Consider the following 20,449-nt stretch of genomic DNA (forward strand, 5'->3'; position numbering starts at 1 on the left):
GATGGCGACCGCTCAACAGAAAGCTTTTTGTGTTATTGAGTACGGCAGAAGTGAATCGACGACAGTTGTTCAGCGTGCATTTCGAACGAAGTATGGTGTTAAACCTCCTGATAGGTGGTGTATTAAACGTTGGTATAAACAGTTTACAGAGAATGGGTGTTTGTGCAAAGGGAAAAGTTCTGGACAGCTGAGAACGAGTGATGAAAATGTAGCACGCATCCAGCAAGCATTTGTTCGCAGCCCAGGAAAATCGACTCGCAGAGCTAGCAGAGAGCTGCAAATTCCACAATCAACTGTACGGAGAGTCCTACGAAAAAGGTTAGTTATGAAACCTTATCGTCTGAAATTGGTTCAAGCACTGTCTGCAGCTGATAAAATTAAAAGAATCGATTTCTGTAATTTTATCCTTGCTCAAATGGAAACAGATGAATCTTTCGTTTCAAAGGTTGTGTTTAGTGATGAAGCAACTTTCCACACTAACGGGAAAGTCAACCGTCACAATGTCTGTATATGGGGCACTGAGAATCCGCGGGAAACAATTCAGTATGGACGTGACTCGCCTAAGGTGATCATTTTCTGTGCCATTTCAGCCAATAAAGTTTTTGGTCGCTTTTTCTTCGAAGGTGCTACTGTAACTGGAGGTGTTAGAGAATTGGCTGTTCCCTCAGCTCAAACAAGAAGCACAACAATTCATATTTCAGCAGGATGGAGCGCCACCACATTGGCACTTATCTGTCCGTAACTACCTGAACGTCAACTACCCGAGGCGATGGATCGGCCGCCAGGCAGCCCGTGACAGAGCACTTCATCACTGGCCTCCAAGAAGCCCTGATCTTACCCCCTGCAATTTTTTCTTATGGGGGTATGTTAAGGATATGGTGTTTCGGCCACCTCTCCCAGCCACCATTGATGATTTGAAACGAGAAATAACAGCAGCTATCCAAACTGTTACGCCTGATATGCTACAGAGAGTGTGGAACGAGTTGGAGTATCGGGTTGATATTGCTCGTGTGTCTGGAGGGGGCCATATTGAACATCTCTGAACTTGTTTTTGAGTGAAAAAAAAAACCTTTTTAAATACTCTTTGTAATGATGTATAACAGAAGGTTATATTATGTTTCTTTCATTAAATACACATTTTTAAAGTTGTGGTATTCTTTTTGAATCACCCTGTAGTTTCACATTTCATTTATTCTCTCCAGTTTCTCATGCATGAGATCGAAAAGTAGTAGTATGAATTTTTTAATATAAATTTGGAATCGTGATATTCTTCCATAATTTGTGTCACAGCTGCAAAATACTAACACGAATTCTTTACAGACAAATGGAAAAACTAGTAGAAGCCAACCTCGGGGAAGATTTGTGTCACAGCTGCAAAATACTAACACGAATTCTTTACAGACGAATGGAAAAACTAGTAGAAGCCAACCTCGGGGAAGATCAGTTTGGATTCCGTAGAAACACTGGAACACGTGAGGCAATACTGACCTTACGACTTATCTTAGAAGAAAGATTAAGGAAAGGCAAACCTACGTTTCTAGCATTTGTAGACTTAGAGAAAGCTTTTGACAATGTTGACTGGAATACTCTCTTTCAAATTCTAAAGGTGGCAGGGGTAAAATACAGGGAGCGAAAGGCTATTTACAATTTGTACAGAAACCAGATGGCAGTTATAAGAGTCGAGGGACATGAAAGGGAAGCAGTGGTTGGGAAGGGAGTAAGACAGGGTTGTAGCCTCTCCCCGATGTTGTTCAATCTGTATATTGAGCAAGCAGTAAAGGAAACAAAAGAAAAATTCGGAGTAGGTATTAATATTCATGGAGAAGAAATAAAAACTTTGAGGTTCGCCGATGACATTGTAATTCTGTCAGAGACAGCAAAGGACTTGGAAGAGCAGTTGAATGGAATGGACAGTGTCTTGAAAGGAGGATATAAGATGAACATCAACAAAAGCAAAACAAGGATAATGGAATGTAGTCTAATTAAGTCGGGTGATGCTGAGGGAATTAGATTAGGAAATGAGGAACTTAAAGTAGTTAAGGAGTTTTGCTATTTGGGGAGCAAAATAACTGATGATGGTCGAAGTAGAGAGGATATAAAATGTAGGCTGGCAATGGCAAGGAAAGCGTTCCTGAAGAAGAGAAATTTGTTAACATCCAGTATTGATTTAAGTGTCAGGAAGTCATTTCTGAAAGTATTCGTATGGAGTGTAGCCATGTATGGAAGTGAAACATGGACGATAAATAGTTTGGACAAGAAGAGAATAGAAGCTTTCGAAATGTGGTGCTATAGAAGAATGCTGAAGATTAGATGGGTAGATCACATAACTAATGAGGAAGTATTGAATAGGATTGGGGAGAAGAGAAGTTTGTGGCACAACTTGACCAGAAGAAGGGATCGGTTGGTAGGACATGTTCCGAGGCATCAAGGGATCACCAATTTAGTATTGGAGGGCAGCGTGGAGGGTAAAAATCGTAGAGGGAGACCAAGAGATGAATACACTAAGCAGATTCAGAAGGATGTAGGTTGCAGTAGGTACTGGGAGATGAAAAAGCTTGCACAGGATAGAGTAGCATGGAGAGCTGCATCAAACCAGTCTCAGGACTGAAGACCACAACAACAACAACAACAACAATTTGTGTGACGTCCCCGTTTCTTCTCCTTCCTCATTCTAACAAACAATCTTATCACTGATTCTGTAACTATTCCTGCCATTGTTAAAACTTATTCGCCGGTTAACTTCACTAACCCTGTCAGAATCATCAGTTTTGTTATCCCGCGATTATTCTCCGGTCAGGAGTTGTTAAATGTTCATAGAACACATTTTCCACGCTGCTTCCAGAACAGAACTTAAGCGGCTGCTGGCCTGAGACTGCACAATTGGCCCTTACTAGTGTAGTGTTCTGGCCCAAAATTTTCTGCCAAAATTCCATTTTCTTGAGTGCACTGAGAAGATAATACATAATCTTTCTTACCTGTTATTCCTGTTAGTCATTTATTTCCACTCTGGTTGTCTGAACCTATGGATTTCGCTAGTAAGTATAACAACGCTGATCATTCGCAAACCCAATCAACCATGTAATCAGACTGCAATTGCCATTCATCCGTTCGGCTTTATTCCACCAAGCTCGCATAGCCCCATCCCCTTCTGTCTGCAGGGAAGTTTATTTCTAGATACGACGAGAATTCCCGACAGACATCAAATACACTATGCACGCATTCAAAAATCAACTTATGGTTCATTCAGAAATAAACTTAGAAGGTGTTCAAATATGTTAAAAAACCAACATGGGTGCATTCAAAATCTATGAATAATTGGGCCAGATACCTCGGTTAAAAAAAAAAGCTTACTTTCCTGACATTTTCATGAAATAATAAATGAGAAATAAAATTAAGACAACATGAATAAATTAAAAACTTAATGATTCATTCACTGTTTATAATAAAAATAGAAAGTAGCTGATCTGCTGCCTGTGTTTGAATACTTATGTTCAGAAAAAACAAAACACCACAGAAATTATTAGCATTTCAGTCACCTCGGTTCAGCATGTGTCCTGTTGTCTAGTAGGCACAGATTCTGACACAGGCCCTGATAACTTTAACCGTGCTTGTCGGTATCGACGTATATAATGTGTGAATGGTCCTATGGTACAGCCATCCGTGCTGCATTCACCTGGTTCGAAAGTTCATCTATGGTGGTTGGCATTGGGTCACAACACTGCACCTGTCATTTCACCACATCCCACACATATTTGATTAGTTACAAGTCTGGTGATATGGCAGGCCAGGCAAAAGGCTGACATCCTGTGACACCAAGAAGGCACCTTTTCATGCAGCAACAAATGGTCGTACATTGTCTTGCTGAAAAAATGGTGTCTGGTGTGTTGTGCAGAAAGGGTATGGCTACAGGTCGCAGGATGCCATTCACATAGATCACACTGTTCACAGTGCCCTCGACACGCACCAACTGTGATTTGTGGCTGTACCCAATAGGAACCCGCACCATGTCACTGTGATGCCTCACCCCTGTCTGCAGAGAACCACAATGCAGCCATAATTTTCAAACAGAACCTGGATTCATCAGCAAACACTATCTGATGCCATTCCTGCCCCCGGTGACATCTTTCATACACCATTACTGTCTAGCAATTTCTACACATTTGTCAAAAGTAGGCAGAAAAGTGGATGATGCACACATAACCCATGCCATTATAAACGGCAACGGACTATCACCTGGTAGTGTACGATGTGTTATACAATTCCACTGTGGCACCAGAGTGTTTCAAATGCTTTTCAGAAATCAAGAAATAATGTATACCCCTGACTGTCTTGTCCATGGCTTTGAGAGTGTCATGGGGAAAAAGTGTGTACTAGGTTTTGCATGTCCAATGTTTTTGAAATCCATTCTGGGTGGTAAGGATCAATCATTGTGTTCAACGTACCTCATTATGTCTGAGCTCGGGATTCTTTAATGACGGATGTCAAGGATAATGGGTGACAGTTCTGGGTATCACTTCTGCTACCCTTCTTGTAAATCGATGTGACCTGTGCTTTTTTTCCCAAGAACTGGCTCTACTCTTTGTTCAAGGGATTTATGATAAAACTGTAGTTGGAAGAAAGGACTAACTCAGCCGCAGCTTCTGTACAGAACCAGATATGGATTCTTTTGGAACCATGAGCTTAGTTCAATTTTAGCAATGTCAACCATTTTTCAATGGCACTGATACTAATATCTGTATCACTTATATTTGAAATGGTGTAGGAAATAAACTGGGCAATACTCCTGCATTTACTTTTGTAAAGGAACATTTGAAAATGATATTCAACATCTCTACTTTTGTTCCATCTGTCAGTCTGGGCACTGACTCTAGATGGTACTGATCACCTTTACATATGACAAAAATTTCTTTGGATGTGGTGGTGGTGGTGGTGGTGGTGGTGGTGGTGGTGGTGGTGGTGGTGGTGGGGTGGGGGGTGGGGGGGTGTCTGCCTATAATATTCTACAATGATAATTGTTGAAGATTTTGTGCATTACCCTCTTGACAGACAAACATGTTTCTTTCAGCATCTTTTAGTTTGAAGATGTATTAAAATATTCTCAGGGGAAGAAATGGGGAAATATCATGCTAATATCTCTTTCCTTTTTTTCCCAAATGTATTTGCAAAGGTAGTTGCAATCCAGATGCAAATGTTTTATTATAAAACATGAGATTATTCTGAACACCCAATTTGGTTTCCAACAAGGAGATATGTACATGCCATAAATAAGTATATTGATAAGATTAGCATCTTGTTAGACGACAATAATAAAGTTACAGTAATATTTTGTGACCTTACAAAAGGCTTTGATCCATAAACCACATCTTGACAATCCCTAAAGTACACTGCCGGCCACCGTAAATGCAACACCACGAAAGACAAGAGGTAGCACAACAAAATTTATTTTGTAGATAACATGTTGACCAAGTATCAAATGATTACGTTTACAGACGTCTGTGACATGTGGTTCCTGCCAGAATCAGTAGCCAGAGCAGCCGCCATTGTTGGAGATCACCGCTGCCACACGTCTCGGCATTGAGTCAAAGAGATGTTGGATGTGTTCCTGGGGTACAGCAGCCCAAGCAGCTTCCACACGTTGCCAAAGATCATCTGGTGTGGTAGCTGGGGATGTAATCTGGGTCACTCGTTGAGCAACCATGGACCACATGTTTCTATCGGCGAAAGATTCGGAGAGCGAGCCGGCCAGGGAAGCACTTCAATCTGGTTATTGACGAAGAACCTTTGGACAATGCGTGCCACGTGTGGTCGCGCATTATCCTGTTGAAATATGGCTGTGGCCGCGTCCTGAAGGTAAGGAAGGACAACTGGCTCCAGCACCTCGGATATGTAGCGCCGGCTATTTAAAGTACCGGCAATGCGTACTAGAGGCGTGCGAGAGTAATATCCAATACCGCCCCATACCATAATACCCGGTGCAAGACCAGTGTGGCGGTGCATAATGCAGCTGTCCAGCATCCTCTCTCCACGGTGTCTCCACACTCAAATCCGACCATCGTGGTGCTGCAGACAGAAGCGTGCCTCGTCAGTAAAGACAACGTCATTCCATTCTGCCGTCCACATCCGTCTGTCATCACACCATTGGCGACGGAGACGTCTGTGGTTCTGCGTCAATGGTAGACGAAGCAATGGACGTCTTGCGGACAGACCACTCTGCTGTAAACGGCGTCGAATGGTACGCGCAGACACTGGATGATGCGTTTCAGAAGCAATGTGCTGTGCTATTGTTCGGGATGTCACTGAGCGATCCGTCACTGCCATGCGCACAATTTGCCTATCAGCACGTGCAGTGGTGCACCGAGGTGAACGCGATCGACCACGTCGGTCCGTCGTACCATCCTGCATCCAACAGTCACATATCCGCATTACAGTTGTTTGGTTTCGTCCAACACGACTGGCGATTTCTCTGTATGATAATCCACAATCTTGGTTAGCCACTATCCTTCCTCTGTCGAACTCGGATACTTGTTCAAACGATGTTCGCTGTTGTCTACGAGGCATAACTGATCGCCTTGTAAAATAACAACAAGGTAAACACACGTGCCGAAAGTACACTCGTCGAAATCGCCAAGCCTTAAATGGCGCTATGAGGTGGCGCCACAGGTGCGCGTGATGTGCGTCTGCGCTGAAATTCTAATCAGTTGCATATCTAATCGCTGCAAACCCATGGTGTAAATTTCCCTTGATTCAGATGCTTCCTTCAGGGTGTTGCATTTACGGTGGCCAGCAGTGTAGATACATCAAGGGATTAAAGGCAATGTGCTACAGTGACTTAGGTCATGTTTACAGGGGTGTAGAAAAATATGAGAACACCAGACACACACACACCACCATACCTAACACCATGTAGGAAAACTGTTGGCATTCAAAAAAGCTTCCAGTCATCTTGGAGTGGGAAAATACACCATTCTTCCTCCAAAACGGGAAAGTTCAAGAAATGCTGATGGAGACGGACAGGGTTCAAGCACCACCTCTCCAAAGTAGACCATGTTGTTGTTGTGGTCTTCAGTCCAGAGACTGGTTTGATGCTGTAACCCGTGCTACCCTATCCTGTACAAGCTGCTTCATCTCGAAGTACCTACTGCAACCTACATCCTTCTGAATCTGCTTTGTGTATTCATCTCTTGGTCTCCCTCTACGATTTTTACCCTCCACGCTGCCCTCCAATACTAAATTGGTGATCCCTTGATGCCTCAGAACATGTCCTACCAACCGATCCCTTCTTCTGGTCAAGTTGTGCCACAAACTTCTCTTCTCCCCAATCCTATTCAATACTTCCTCATTAGTTATGTGATCTACCCATCTAATCTTCAGCATTCTTCTGTAGCACCACATTTCGAAAGCTTCTATTCTCTTCTTGTCCAAACTATTTATCGTCCATGTTTCACTTCCATATGTGGCTACACTCCATACGACACTTAAATCAATACTGGATGTTAACAAATTTCTCTTCTTCAGAAACGCTTTCCTTGCCATTGCCAGCCTACATTTTATATCCTCTCTACTTCGACCATCATCAGTTATTTTGCTCCCCAAATAGCAAAACTCCTTTACTACTTTAAGTGCCTCATTTCCTAATCTAATTCCCTCAGAATCACCCGACTTAATTCGACTACATTCCATTATCCTCATTTTGCTTTTGTTGATGTTCATCTTATATCCTCCTTTCAAGACACTGTCCATTCCATTCAACTGCTCTTCCAAGTCCTTTGCTGTCTCTGACAGAATTACAATGTCATCGGCGAACCTCAAAGTTTTTATTTCTTCTCCATGAATTTTAATACCTACTCCTAATTTTTCTTTTGTTTCCTTTACTGCTTGTTCAATATACAGATTGAACAACATCGAGGAGAGGCTACAACCCTGTCTTACTCCCTTCCCAACCACTGCTTCCCTTTCATGTCCCTCGACTCTTATAACTGCCATCTGGTTTCTGTACAAATTGTAAATAGCCTTTTGCTCCCTGTATTTTACCCCTGCCACCTTTAGAATTTGAAAGAGAGTATTCCAGTCAACATTGTCAAAAGCTTTCTCTAAGTCTACAAATGCTAGAAACGTAGGCTTGCCTTACCTTATTCTTTCTTATAAGATAAGTCGTAAGGTCAGTATTGCCTCAACGTGTTCCAGTGTTTCTACGGAATCCAAACTGATCTTCCCCGAGGTTGGCTTCTACCAGTTTTTCCATTCGTCTGTAAAGAATTCGTGTTAGTATTTTGCGGCTGTGACTTATTAAGCTGATAGTTCGGTAATTTTCACATCTGTCAACACCTGCTTTCTTTGGGATTGGAATTATTATATTCTTCTTGAAGTCTGAGGGTATTTCGCCTGTTTCATACATCCTGCTCACCAGATGGTAGAGTTTTGTCAGGACTGGCTCTCCCATGGCCGTCAGTAGTTCCAATGGAATATTGTCTACTCCGGGGGCCTTGTTTCGACTCAGGTCTTTCAGTGCTCTGTCAAACTCTTCACGCAGTATCATATCTCCCATTTCATCTTCATCTACATCCTCTTCCATTTCCATAATATTGTCCTCAAGTACATCGCCCTTGTATAGACCCTCCATATACTCCTTCCACCTTTCTGCTTTCCCTTCTTTGCTTAGAACTGGGTTTCCATCTGAGCTCTTGATATTCATACAAGTCGTTCTCTTATCTCCAAAGGTCTCTTTAATTTTCCTGTAGGCGGTATCTATCTTACCCCTAGTGAGATAGGCCTCTACATCCTTACATTTGTCCTCTAGCCATCCCTGCTTAGCCATTTTGCACTTCCTGTCGATCTCATTTTTGAGACGTTTGTATTCCTTTTTGCCTGTTTCATTTACTGCATTTTTATATTTTCTCCTTTCATCAATTAAATTCAGTATTTCTTCTGTTACCCAAGGATTTCTACTAGCCCTCGTCTTTTTACCTACTTGATCCTCTGCTGCCTTCACTACTTCATCCCTCAAAGCTACCCATTCTTCTTCTACTGTATTTATTTCCCCCATTCCTGTCAATTGCTCCCTTATGCTATCCCTGAATCTCTGTACAACCTCTGGTTCTTTTAGTTTATCCAGGTTCCATCTCCTTAAATTCCCACCTTTTTGCAGTTTCTTCAGTTTTAATCTACAGGTCATAACCAATAGATTGTGGTCAGAGTCCACATCTGCCCCTGAAAATGTCTTACAATTTAAAACTTGGTTCCTAAATCTCTGTCTTACCATTATATAATCTATCTGATACCTTTTAGTATCTCCAGGGTTCTTCCATGTATACAACCTTCTTTCGTGATTCTTAAACCAAGTGTTAGTTATGATTATGTTGTGCTCTGTGCAAAATTCTACAAGGCGGCTTCCTCTTTCATTTCTGTCCCCCAATCCATATTCACCTACTATGTTTCCTTCTCTCCCTTTTCCTACACTCGAATTCCAGTCACCCATGACTATTAAATTTTCGTCTCCCTTCACAATCTGAATAATTTCTTTTATTTCATCATACATTTCTTCAATTTCTTCGTCATCTGCAGAGCTAGTTGGCATATAAACTTGTACTACTGTAGTAGGTGTGGGCTTCGTATCTATCTTGGCCACAATAATGCGTTCACTATGCTGTTTGTAGTAGCTTACCCGCATTCCTATTTTACTATTCATTATTAAACCTACTCCTGCATTACCCCTATTTGATTTTGTGTTTATAACCCTGTAGTCACCTGACCAGAAGTCTTGTTCCTCCTGCCACCGAACTTCACTAATTCCCACTATATCTAACTTCAACCTATCCATTTCCCTTTTTAAATTTTCTAACCTACCTGCCCGATTAAGGGATCTGACATTCCACGCTCCGATCCGTAGAACGCCAGTTTTCTTTCTCCTGATAACGACATCCTTTTGAGTAGTCCCCGACCGGAGATCCGAATGGGGGACTATTTTACCTCCGGAATATTTTACCCAAGAGGACGCCATCATCATGTAATCATACAATAAAGCTGCATGCCCTCGGGAAAAATTACGGCTGTAGTTTCCCCTTGCTTTCAGCCGTTCGCAGTACCAGCACAGCAAGGCCGTTTTGGTTATTGTTACAAGGCCAGATCAGTCAATCATCCAGACTGTTGCCCTTGCAACTACTGAAAAGGCTGCTGCTCCTCTTCAGGAACCACATGTTTGTCTGGCCTCTCAACAGATACCCCTCCGTTGTGGTTGCACCTACGGTACGGCTATCTGTATCGCTGAGGCACGCAAGCCTCCCCACCAACGGCAGGGTCCATGGTTCATGGGGGGGAAGTAGACCATAAAGGCTCATTAACAGTGAGATCATCTGGTGGCTGTGGTGGCCTGGGGAGATGTGACAATTCATCCTCAAACGCACAAAACCAGTCCCAGATGATACAAGCTGGTGTGAATAGGGGCCTGTCATCTTGGAACAAACACTGTACTGTGGAATGGACCTGGTCAGCAGAAATGGTCACTTAATGCTTGGCAATAATGTGACCTTGCAGAGTTACCACGGGGCACATGGAATAGCACAATATAACAGCCCAAATTACCACCAAATACCTGTGATGTTTCACTCTTGTGATGGAAACTCAGCCTAAAGTTGTAAATAGTGTGAAACAAGATACATCTGACCAAATGAAATTGTTCCATTGCTCGACAGTCCTGGTTTTATGGCTCTGGAACCAAATTTTCCAGTTCTGGGAATTTGCATCACTAAGCAAACACGGTGACCTAAACCTAATTTTAATAACATAATCAGCCTTCAATCACAAAAAGTTTTTTTTTTTTTGGTGACCAGATCATTTTCAGATTATAAGGAATCACTGAAATTTAACATTTCCTTTTCTTTCTTTTTGCGATCAAAGACGGATTATTTTATTAAAATTTGCTTCAGTCATGAGTGGTTTCCGAATTCCAGCTTGCCCTGAAATTGCCTACTTATGGAGGTTCTTTTGTGTCGGTTTGGTGCTCACAGGGTTTGCAAGTACGACATTCAAGCTCTGCTGGGACTTTTGCTGCTGTCATCCTCTTATTTTTTGTCACAGTCCTCTTCAATGACCATCTGTCACAATCACTGAATACACATTTCATCTGCATTGTGACTTAACAGACAATATTTTTCCACTTTCCCCATACGCGGTATAAATCTTCGATAAGGTTCCGCCTGAAACACCAAATACCTCAGCGAACTCAGTTATGGAAGCACCTGCCACACAAGCACCAACAGTTCGCTCACATTCAGATTCACTTAGCTCCGAAATAATGCACTCACAACTACAATGAACACTGTTCTGACCGTGACTGACACTTGTAATGTACTGAGGACACTGTGCAGGAGCATCTGTGGTTAAACACAATGCTGCAACTCGCAAGCTTGACTAGCATCTGCATTTTTGTTCAGTGTTTCCATATTTTTGTCTAACTCCAGCTTAGTCTAGGCAATTTGTGCTCAATTTTAAGCAGAGCAAAAACCAGTTATTCATGCATCTCCTGAACTGTGTGTTGTACAACAACATAATTTTACATGTGTATTCAGTGGTGTGTACAGATATTGTCTGCAAACAGTGTTGCAGAGTCGTTAGTAGAGAAGTAATGAATTAAGATGCTGATGCTGAACTTTGATGGTATGAAGAGTGATAATGTAGTAAGTGATAAACTTTTTTCCTGTCATCATTTTGTAGGGGTGTCAATGAGAAAAAGCTTCGCAAAAGTTTGAAATTAGGTGTAAAGTTTGTCAGAAGTCACTAAGTCATTCTCAAATATGGGATGAATATAGTCCAGCCATTTGCAGTCAGTTACACTGCCTCAAGCCAAACACAAAGTTTCTAACTGCAACAATTATCTTACTGTGTTAAATTTTTTTACATAAGATCGTACCTCTGAATGAACAGATTGTGATAGCATTTTGAATTCAGTCAATAACTAAGCAAAATATAGAACATAAAATTTCCGATGGGCAACGTAAAACTGGTAGCAGGTACTGGGGCAGTGGTTTAGTAATACAGATGTTAATGATTTACCCGGCTATGCCAACTTACCTTTAGTTCTGTCTGCAGATGATACATGCATTTTAACTGAAAATAGTGAAGCTGAAAATATCTTCGATTTCATAAGTAAACAATGGAAACTCCTGGTAGGCATTCCGGCCTGAAGTGCTGGAGTTGGCAGGCGTGTGTACGTGAAGTGTGCTTGCTCGTGTGTGTGACTGGCGTGTGTCACTGACGAAGGCTGCGGCCAAAAGCTGCATGCAAGTGTCTTAAATGTGCCTGTCTGCAACTTGATGTGTCTCTTTACAGTAAGTAGCAATCTGTCTTTTGAACATTGTTCACTTCGTAATTAATACGCTGAACAACTTAGAAACAGATTGGTACTGAAGATCTCAAAAGCGCATATGGCACAATTTGAGACACAACAATCAAAAATGTAAGGTTACAGGTATGCCATAAAAATAAGGACATAACAGAACTGAATCCTACCAGATTTTCAGGACTAAATCTAGATAAGAATTTAAACTAAACAATGGAAAATTCACAATTGAGTAAGGACAATATTATGTCTCTAGCACATTTGTGCATGCACTCACAAAAGGAGCACTACACTCCCCCTTCTCACCCCTAACCTGCTATCCCTCCCCCTCTCAACCCAGCCTCCTCCATACCTCCACCATTCACTGATAGCTTCTCCCATCAGGTGCAGTCAATCGAAATCTGGCCTTGGTGGCCATAGACAGTGATGTGTGTGTGTGTGTGTGTGTGTGTGTGCGTGTGTGTGCGTACTCTAGATTAAGGCCTTCTGACCGAAAGTTGAAACGTATAGCAGTCTTTTTATTGTGCCTGCCTGTGACTTAAGTTCTTTCACAATACTCTCATAAGAATTCTAACTTGAACACGTATACCGGGCACCTATCGAGTAACTTGGGGAACCAGTGCCACCGACATGGACATGTGGGAATTTGTGTACTACAGTTATTTTGAATTGATGATAAGGAATTATAGACAGAAAATCTTCTGCAACTGATTTCTTGTACTAAATGTCACTGCTAAGCTTGTCACATTAATTCTCTACAACAATCTGAGCTATCAAGAATACTCACCATTGTCTGTATAAGCAAAGCAGGTTGCTACACAATAGTCTGATACAGAAATGTTCCTACTCAGTGGAAGAGTTCATAAATAACAAATTGGTAATTTAAGCAGGATGTCATTCATTATTAACATTATTATGTAAACACACCGGTTCACTGTCAGGAAAAAATTCTTAACGTTAGAATACTGTTCCACTGCCTCATTACCTACAATTTTATAAAAGTGAATTATGGCACAATACCGTTTTTCCCGTCTCCTGTACTTTAATCAGATGATTATCAAGACTATGTCACGAGATGAAAAAAATACTATTCAGTATCGGAGAGAAGCTGGTGTAATTAGGTAGCAGTCCAGGAATGGAATGATCAGCTTTAAAGGTTGGAAGTATAGCTTGCTTTCAAGTCAATAAATGTTTTCAAATGATCTTCTGAAATAACAAACATATTTGGTTCAACAATTTTTATGGAGGAAATGTAATATTTTAAAAAACAGCAAGATAAAAAAAATTAGAATCCCACGACAGTCTTCTGATACACCTAGTACCACCTCCCCCCACATGGTCAATAACTTTTTCACATTAAACTGTCTGGAATTAAGTAACAAAATTTCTGGACAATAATATGGAATAAAAAGTTCTGTTTTCTGTTCATTAAACTATTATTATGTGCTAGTCAGTAATTATAGTCTTTCAAACCTTTATTACAAAATCTTCAACACGATTTATTAACTTATCTTTTTCAAGGAAACTGGCATTAAATGAGAAAGGAATTTTCGATGTGGCATGGGATAATTCTTTTATATAAACTCCATTTTGTGCTGTTATGTAAAAAGTGATGTTTAATAGGAATATATTTTTTAATTGTAAAATTATCAGCTGTGTGTCAACTGATGTGCATTCAAAAATCACTGTTACTGATGCTAATTAAACAACAAGCGATTTAAATTTAAGGACGAGGGGACAGAAAGGAAGCAAAGGAGAGGGATCATTGACACCAGCTGCATCAGGACTTCGTGTGGCATCGGCAGCGACTAGTGAAAACCAGGATTAGAACCCGGGATCTCCTGCTCATTAGGCAGGTGCTTTGACCACTTGCACCACCTGGACACCGTGTTTATCACAGCTGCATGGACTATCTCTGCACGCCTCATGGATGACCCACATTCCCCCCCCACCCGCCACCTATCTGCAGCCCACATCCCTGTGTTAGAGCTTATATAGTCGCTTCATCATTGGACTACACGGCACTTAACATCACCCAGGAGAATGGCACAGAACTTGCCCACCTTCATCGGACGCCGCTTCCGGACTATGCCTTCAATGTATTGCTTGCCAGAGTGCGAAGGTCAGCCACTGTGCACATGCCCCCATCGCCTCCTTTCCATATGTTCGGCGTTGCTTCACACATGTTTAAGTGGACATTGTCGGCCCTATGATGGCTGCCGCTAACCCCTTGCCATGGTGCACATGTTTACCCACTGGCCTGAGGCAATGCCAATATCCCCCATTACCTCTACCACGGTAGCCTTATTTTGCAATTCTGTAATTATTTTAACAGGTTAGGGAGGGGAACATCCCTAAAGTGGCAACCTTATTAGTAGCAGGTGTTAAACTTGCATTTACAACCTTAGGCACAAAAATTATTTCTTTTTTATGACTGCATAGTAGGTTGAGGTTTGAAAATAGATATAAAACTGTGAGCAGGTGGAATCACACTGAAATTACATTGACAACAGCAAACAATGTTTCACAATTAATTTTTCATTGTGAACACTATTTCTAAAAAATGATACTAAAATGAAAAGAATACCTTTCATGAACTGAATCTCTGTCCTCGGAATGATGTACCTGTAAAAATTAAGAATAAAATCAGGTAACAACTCATATTATCACCAAACAATATTTTTGTTTGGTGATTAAATTGCAAATATATACAGATAGTTCCAAGTCATTACATTTTTAGGGAATAATATATAATATTTCAATATTACACACACTGTTGAAGCACAAGTTATGAAATCAATAAGATATCACCCTCTGTTGACATCAATAACAACATGCAGAATCTGTTAGCTCTTCAGGAAAGTTTCAAGCAGAAAACACCAAGCCATGATTTGACACTGAAAGTAAATTTGTAACTTTTGGCATCCCAGAGTCAGTGTGTGTGGCAGTGTTCAACAAACAGTACAAAGCACTACTGTACAAGATGTTATGGTAACTGCATGGGAAATATCAATCTTCTCTAACTTCAGCAGGACACTAAAATAGCTCTTTTCTACAGAAAAGAAAATTGGTCATGTGAATTTTTTTTTCATACATTTTGGTTCTGGCTGATGTATCTGGCACCATGTACCAACACAGGCTGCAGCTCTCCTTTCTAAAATGTTTTGCACCACCTGCATGTGTTTGGATTCCAGGGGAGCAAAGGGTGAAAGAACAAAGATTGTGAAACTAGACAATAATTTTACTGCGAAATAAAACACACCAGTAACCAAAATGAAGGCATTCTGCTTAAAAGTGCACAACTTTGCACACCTGTTATACCAAAATCTGCTGCTGGGGAACATTCAGTACAGCACTGCTCCAGCCACGCATTTCTAACATGCTCACATGCTTCACAGCATTCTCTGCCCATAAGGATATCGCCACACTATTACTCGAACTGGAAACTTACTTTACTGGTGGTCATCCTCAGAATATCTGGTGTGCAAGTGTCAACTGCTCCCATGTATGTTCAAACTGATTCATTTCAAAAGGTCCTGCTGGCCATTCCATTTAGCAGATTACTGCCTGCCAGAGGACCGTATTCACGAGGTGGGCACAATCCAATCACACTTTATTCTCTCGAAAGACAAACACATGACAAACGTCGACTGTAGTGCAGAACAGTGGGTTGGAGGATCATGTTCTATCACTGCACGGCCCTCTAATTACCCTCGATACGGCTGAGATGCACCTGACAGCCATATGTGATACTGGTACAATACACAGCTGATCCCACTTGCCTGCTGATCCTGTGGGACTGTGATTCACATGAGCACTAGTAAATGTCATGTGACTAGGGCCTCCTGTTGGGTAGACCGTTCGCCGGGTGAAGCCTTTTGATTTGACACCACTTGGGCGACTTGTGTGTCAATGGGGATGAAATGATGATTATTAGGACAACACAACACCCAACCCTTGAGTGGAGAAAATCTCCGACCCAGCCGGGAATCGAACCCAGGCCCTTAGGATTGACATTCTGTTGCACTGACCACTCAGCTACCAGGGGCGGACATTAGCACTGGTACCTGCACGCTTCCATATTCTTTTGCAATGATCATCCTGTATCAGACGAATGCTGCACTTAACTGTGAAGAGTCACTCATGCCATTTTCGTGGTGCAATACCAGGTGTTACCTTGCCTATCTTCTGCATACATCACTATGACAGGGGGTTGTACTGTTGTTTGTAATGAACACCTACAGAAAAATTGATTGTGTGAAGCATTTCATCTAGGTTGGCACTGCCCTTACTGTGTGCAGCTTTGCATATATTGTAGCCTCCCCTGACAGTAGGCAATCAATGTTTTGTGAATACTGAATTAATGCTCGATTGACATCAAAATGGCAAATGCCAATTAGATAGGCTATTTCTTGCACTGAAAAAACTTCTTGCTGTAAAGTGATAATGTAGGCACACTCTAAACTTGAAACAATTGTTCGAGGCATGTAGACCTACGATCAGTGAGCACAGGTCAAATTGTTCCATTAATAACAAGGACACTGAACAGCACATATTTTATAGATCTATGTTCATCTCCACTGCACAAGTGGGTGTGAGCAGTGATTTCTTGTGGTCAAATGTGTAGTGAGCGAGACAGGTTTCTGTTCAACAATACACAAATTACGCTAGGCATGAGAGTGGTGCAATGTTGTTGTTGTTGTTGTTGTTGTTGTTACTACTACTACTACTACTACTACTACTACTACTACTACTATTATTTTGAAGTGTTTTATGTTAACTGCACATTATATTCTGTGCATACTGCAGCAGCCAGAAATGATGACACAAAAAAATTCAATCTTGGAGTATGTGTAGAGCTGTATACATGCAGTGTCAGACTTCAGAGAAAAAGCCCACATGAAGGTGCAACAGCAGCCTCCCTTGTCTAAACAGCCACATCAGTGATTGTAGACTGTGAGTCAGTTATTTGCCACACAACAAATAGAAGCAAAGAGTAGTATGAGACAGTACACCTCATCAACATCAAAAGGAGCAATATCATGATATCAGTAATTTCATACGAAGTATGAAGATTCCTCACTGGGAATTGGTTTTGTTGTACTGCAACATTTCAGTTCTTCCAGGATATGTTTTTCAGTAGTGATGCGTGCTTGGAAACAATGGGTAGCGAAGAGTTATATGCAGTGAAATGCACATACCAGATGATGCTATGCAGCCTTGTCACTGGGAATCTGACATCACATGCACACAGGTGTACCATGTCTTACAACCCATTACGTGGTGTCAGGTCAGTGCCAGAGTAGTACAGTACTGTTTGTAACAAGTGAAGCACTCAGCAGTAATAGTCTGCAATACTATAGGATAAGAGGATGTGTAGAACAACAGAGCCATGATAAATGATTTAAATGGCAGAGAGCTGGTGTGCACATAAGCCCAACAGCACCCTCTTTTGTGTGTCTGGATAGATCAGTGTTACATGACACTCAGTCAATGTGGAGCTGTCATACAAAATCAAAATGTGTAACAAAGTGCCACTATGCCTTGTCAACATCACAGGGTGGAATACTGGCATGAACAGGGCAGAATGATTGGTCTCTGGGAGGTGGGTTTGTCGTTCCATAAAACTGTGGCTTGTACTGGGCACACTGCTTCAACAGTGAGGTGTTTGTGGAACCAGTGGAGAGAAGAGTGTTGTACACAGTTCTGACAGGATGTCAGATGACACAATATGACCACTCCGCAATATGACTGTCATCTTGTCCTCTTGGCTGTAATGGACGGAATAGCTTTGTTCACAGTGTTGGCCAAACGCAGCAGCACTGCAACAGGTGTGGACATGTCTATTTTCTGTGGGCTGGACTGGTGGCATGTGTGCTATTGTGTCAGCTTGCATTGACCAGAACCCACCATGCTACCAACTGCAATGGGCATGTGAATGCCGACACTGCCATGCTGAGTGGCAAAATGTAGTGTTTTCAGATGAGTCCTGCTTCAATTGTCCTACAGTGATGGCCACATGTGTTCAACGCCGTTGTGGTGAGCACAATCTGGCAGACTGCATTCATAGTGGACAAACGCCATGTGAAATGGTTTGGGGTGCCACTGCCTATAACATGTGATCTTGCTTCCTATGTCTTGAGGGCAATCAGAACAGCTACCACTGCATCACAGAGGTTTACCAGCCTGAGGCACTGCCCCTCCTGAAATCGATTCCACACACCATGTTTCAGTAGAACAACGCCTGGCCCCATGTGGCGAGGAATGTGCAAACCTTCTTTGAAAAATAATATGTACCAGTGCTTCACTAGCCTGCCAGTTCACCTGACATTTCTGGGATACAGTCAGTTGGCAACACATTCGTTCAGGGCCTCCTGCACGATCAGGGTCTCCTGTGGCCACAGTTGAAGCTCTGTGGACACACCTACAAACCGCATGACAGAGTATTCCACAGCAGCATATTCAGGTGCTCTTTGATTCCATGCGATTATGTCTAGTGGCTCTGAAGGCAACACATGACGGCACTACTCCATACTGAATTTCCACAGTCATAGTGCATGTACAGGTCTGTCACTTGTGTAGTGTCATGTGCCACATCGGTCGAACAAATTTCATCATGATCACATCTCTTGGTCATGGTGTTTCACTTTCTCCAAACAGTAGTGTATAGAGGTAAGAGAGGTGTCTGCATTGACACCATCAGGTGGCTTGCGGAGTATGGATGTAGATGTAGATAGTTCGACACCTCCTGCTAAGGCATCAGTGGGGGCATCAGGCCAGATTTTATACACTAGAAACCACAAATTCCTCAGAATGCAGAGGAGGCACTTGTTTATGCTTCAGCAACTCAGGCATGTCCAACGCTTTGATGACATACCAAAATAAGCACCAAACTGTCAGAATCAAGTTTAGCAACAGCAGCTCCCTGAATGGGTATCTAATCAAACTATATAGGTCTTTTGCTATCAAATAAATTGTGATTCAACCAATACTTACACTCAGTTTTTAGGTTGACATGTGCGTCCTACTGCATAATATTTCACTCATGTTAGTGGGAACCACTGTCAAAGGCAAATGAAGCACCACAGCCATCAGCTGAAAGCTTCATACAGTGGACAGCGATTGTAGTAATATGGAGGTAGACTGAAGAATCTGACATTTGAAAGACATTATTATAATTAAAGCTGTTGCAAATTTATTAGTTTGAATCATGTTTCTGAGTAATTCACTGTCATAATCAAATTGGGAATTTTATCAACAAAATTTAACACTTAGAGTTGATTGGTTGGTTGTTAGAGTTAAAGGGCCAAAACTGAGAGGTCATCAAACCCTTCATCCTATATGTATCAAACTAGGAATAATCCTCACAAGAGAGTGACAAAAAGGCAAATCTGGGCATCCCAATTTTAAACAAAGTACAATAAGACAGAGATAAAATCAAGGAAAAGGGGCAAGGTGGGCGAGCCACTCTGTGCAAAATGCATTTAAGAGGTGCCCAGAGCGTGGTATGTGGAGAGACCTACCCACATGTCCGAGCACAACAAAAAATATGGTGAAATTTTAGGAAAGGTATAATATTAAAAATGGCGAACATACAAGATCAAGGAAAATAAAACGGTGAAAAGGGTAGGAGTAAGGGCTGCCATGGGACCCATGGGCCAGAGCAGGTGAAGGAGGAGGAGGAGGAGATTAGTGTTTAACGTCCCGTCGACAACGAGGTCATTAGAGACGCAGCGCAAGCTCGGGTGAGGGAAGGATGGGGAAGGAAATCGGCCGTGCCCTTTCAAAGGAACCATCCCGGCATTTGCCTGAAGCGATTTAGGGAAATCACGGAAAACCTAAATCAGGATGGCCGGAGACGGGATTGAACCGTCGTCCTCCCAAATGCGAGTCCAGTGTGCTAACCACTGCGCCATCTCGCTCGGTTGCAGGTGAAGGGCGTCCCTCCAACCCATCAGCAGTCAATGAGGCCAAAGTGCTCCACCTCACCAGAGATAAGCAGAAATAACCTTCATGCATGAAATGTAAATCCAGATTAGCTGCTAGCACCAGAGGCAGTGTGTCCCAAAGATTAAGAGATAACCACAAAGCAGCCAAATTTGGGTAGTCTAGCAG

The 20,449-nt window shown here is 42.0% G+C and overlaps 1 protein-coding gene across 1 annotated transcript in view; it reads right to left on the reverse strand.

Annotated features, from left to right (window-relative positions):
• LOC124802504 (zinc finger protein 135-like) overlaps window positions 1-20,449 on the reverse strand; it is a 136,307-nt gene that overhangs the window by 22,379 nt on the left and 93,479 nt on the right. Inside the window, exon 6 of the mRNA XM_047263328.1 lies at window positions 14,922-14,959. Within this exon, the coding sequence (XP_047119284.1) occupies window positions 14,922-14,959 (38 nt within the window). The remainder of the gene's footprint in view (window positions 1-14,921; window positions 14,960-20,449) is intronic.

This window comes from Schistocerca piceifrons, chromosome 6 (assembly GCF_021461385.2).
Source record: "Schistocerca piceifrons isolate TAMUIC-IGC-003096 chromosome 6, iqSchPice1.1, whole genome shotgun sequence".
NCBI classification, from domain to species: domain Eukaryota; kingdom Metazoa; phylum Arthropoda; class Insecta; order Orthoptera; family Acrididae; genus Schistocerca; species Schistocerca piceifrons.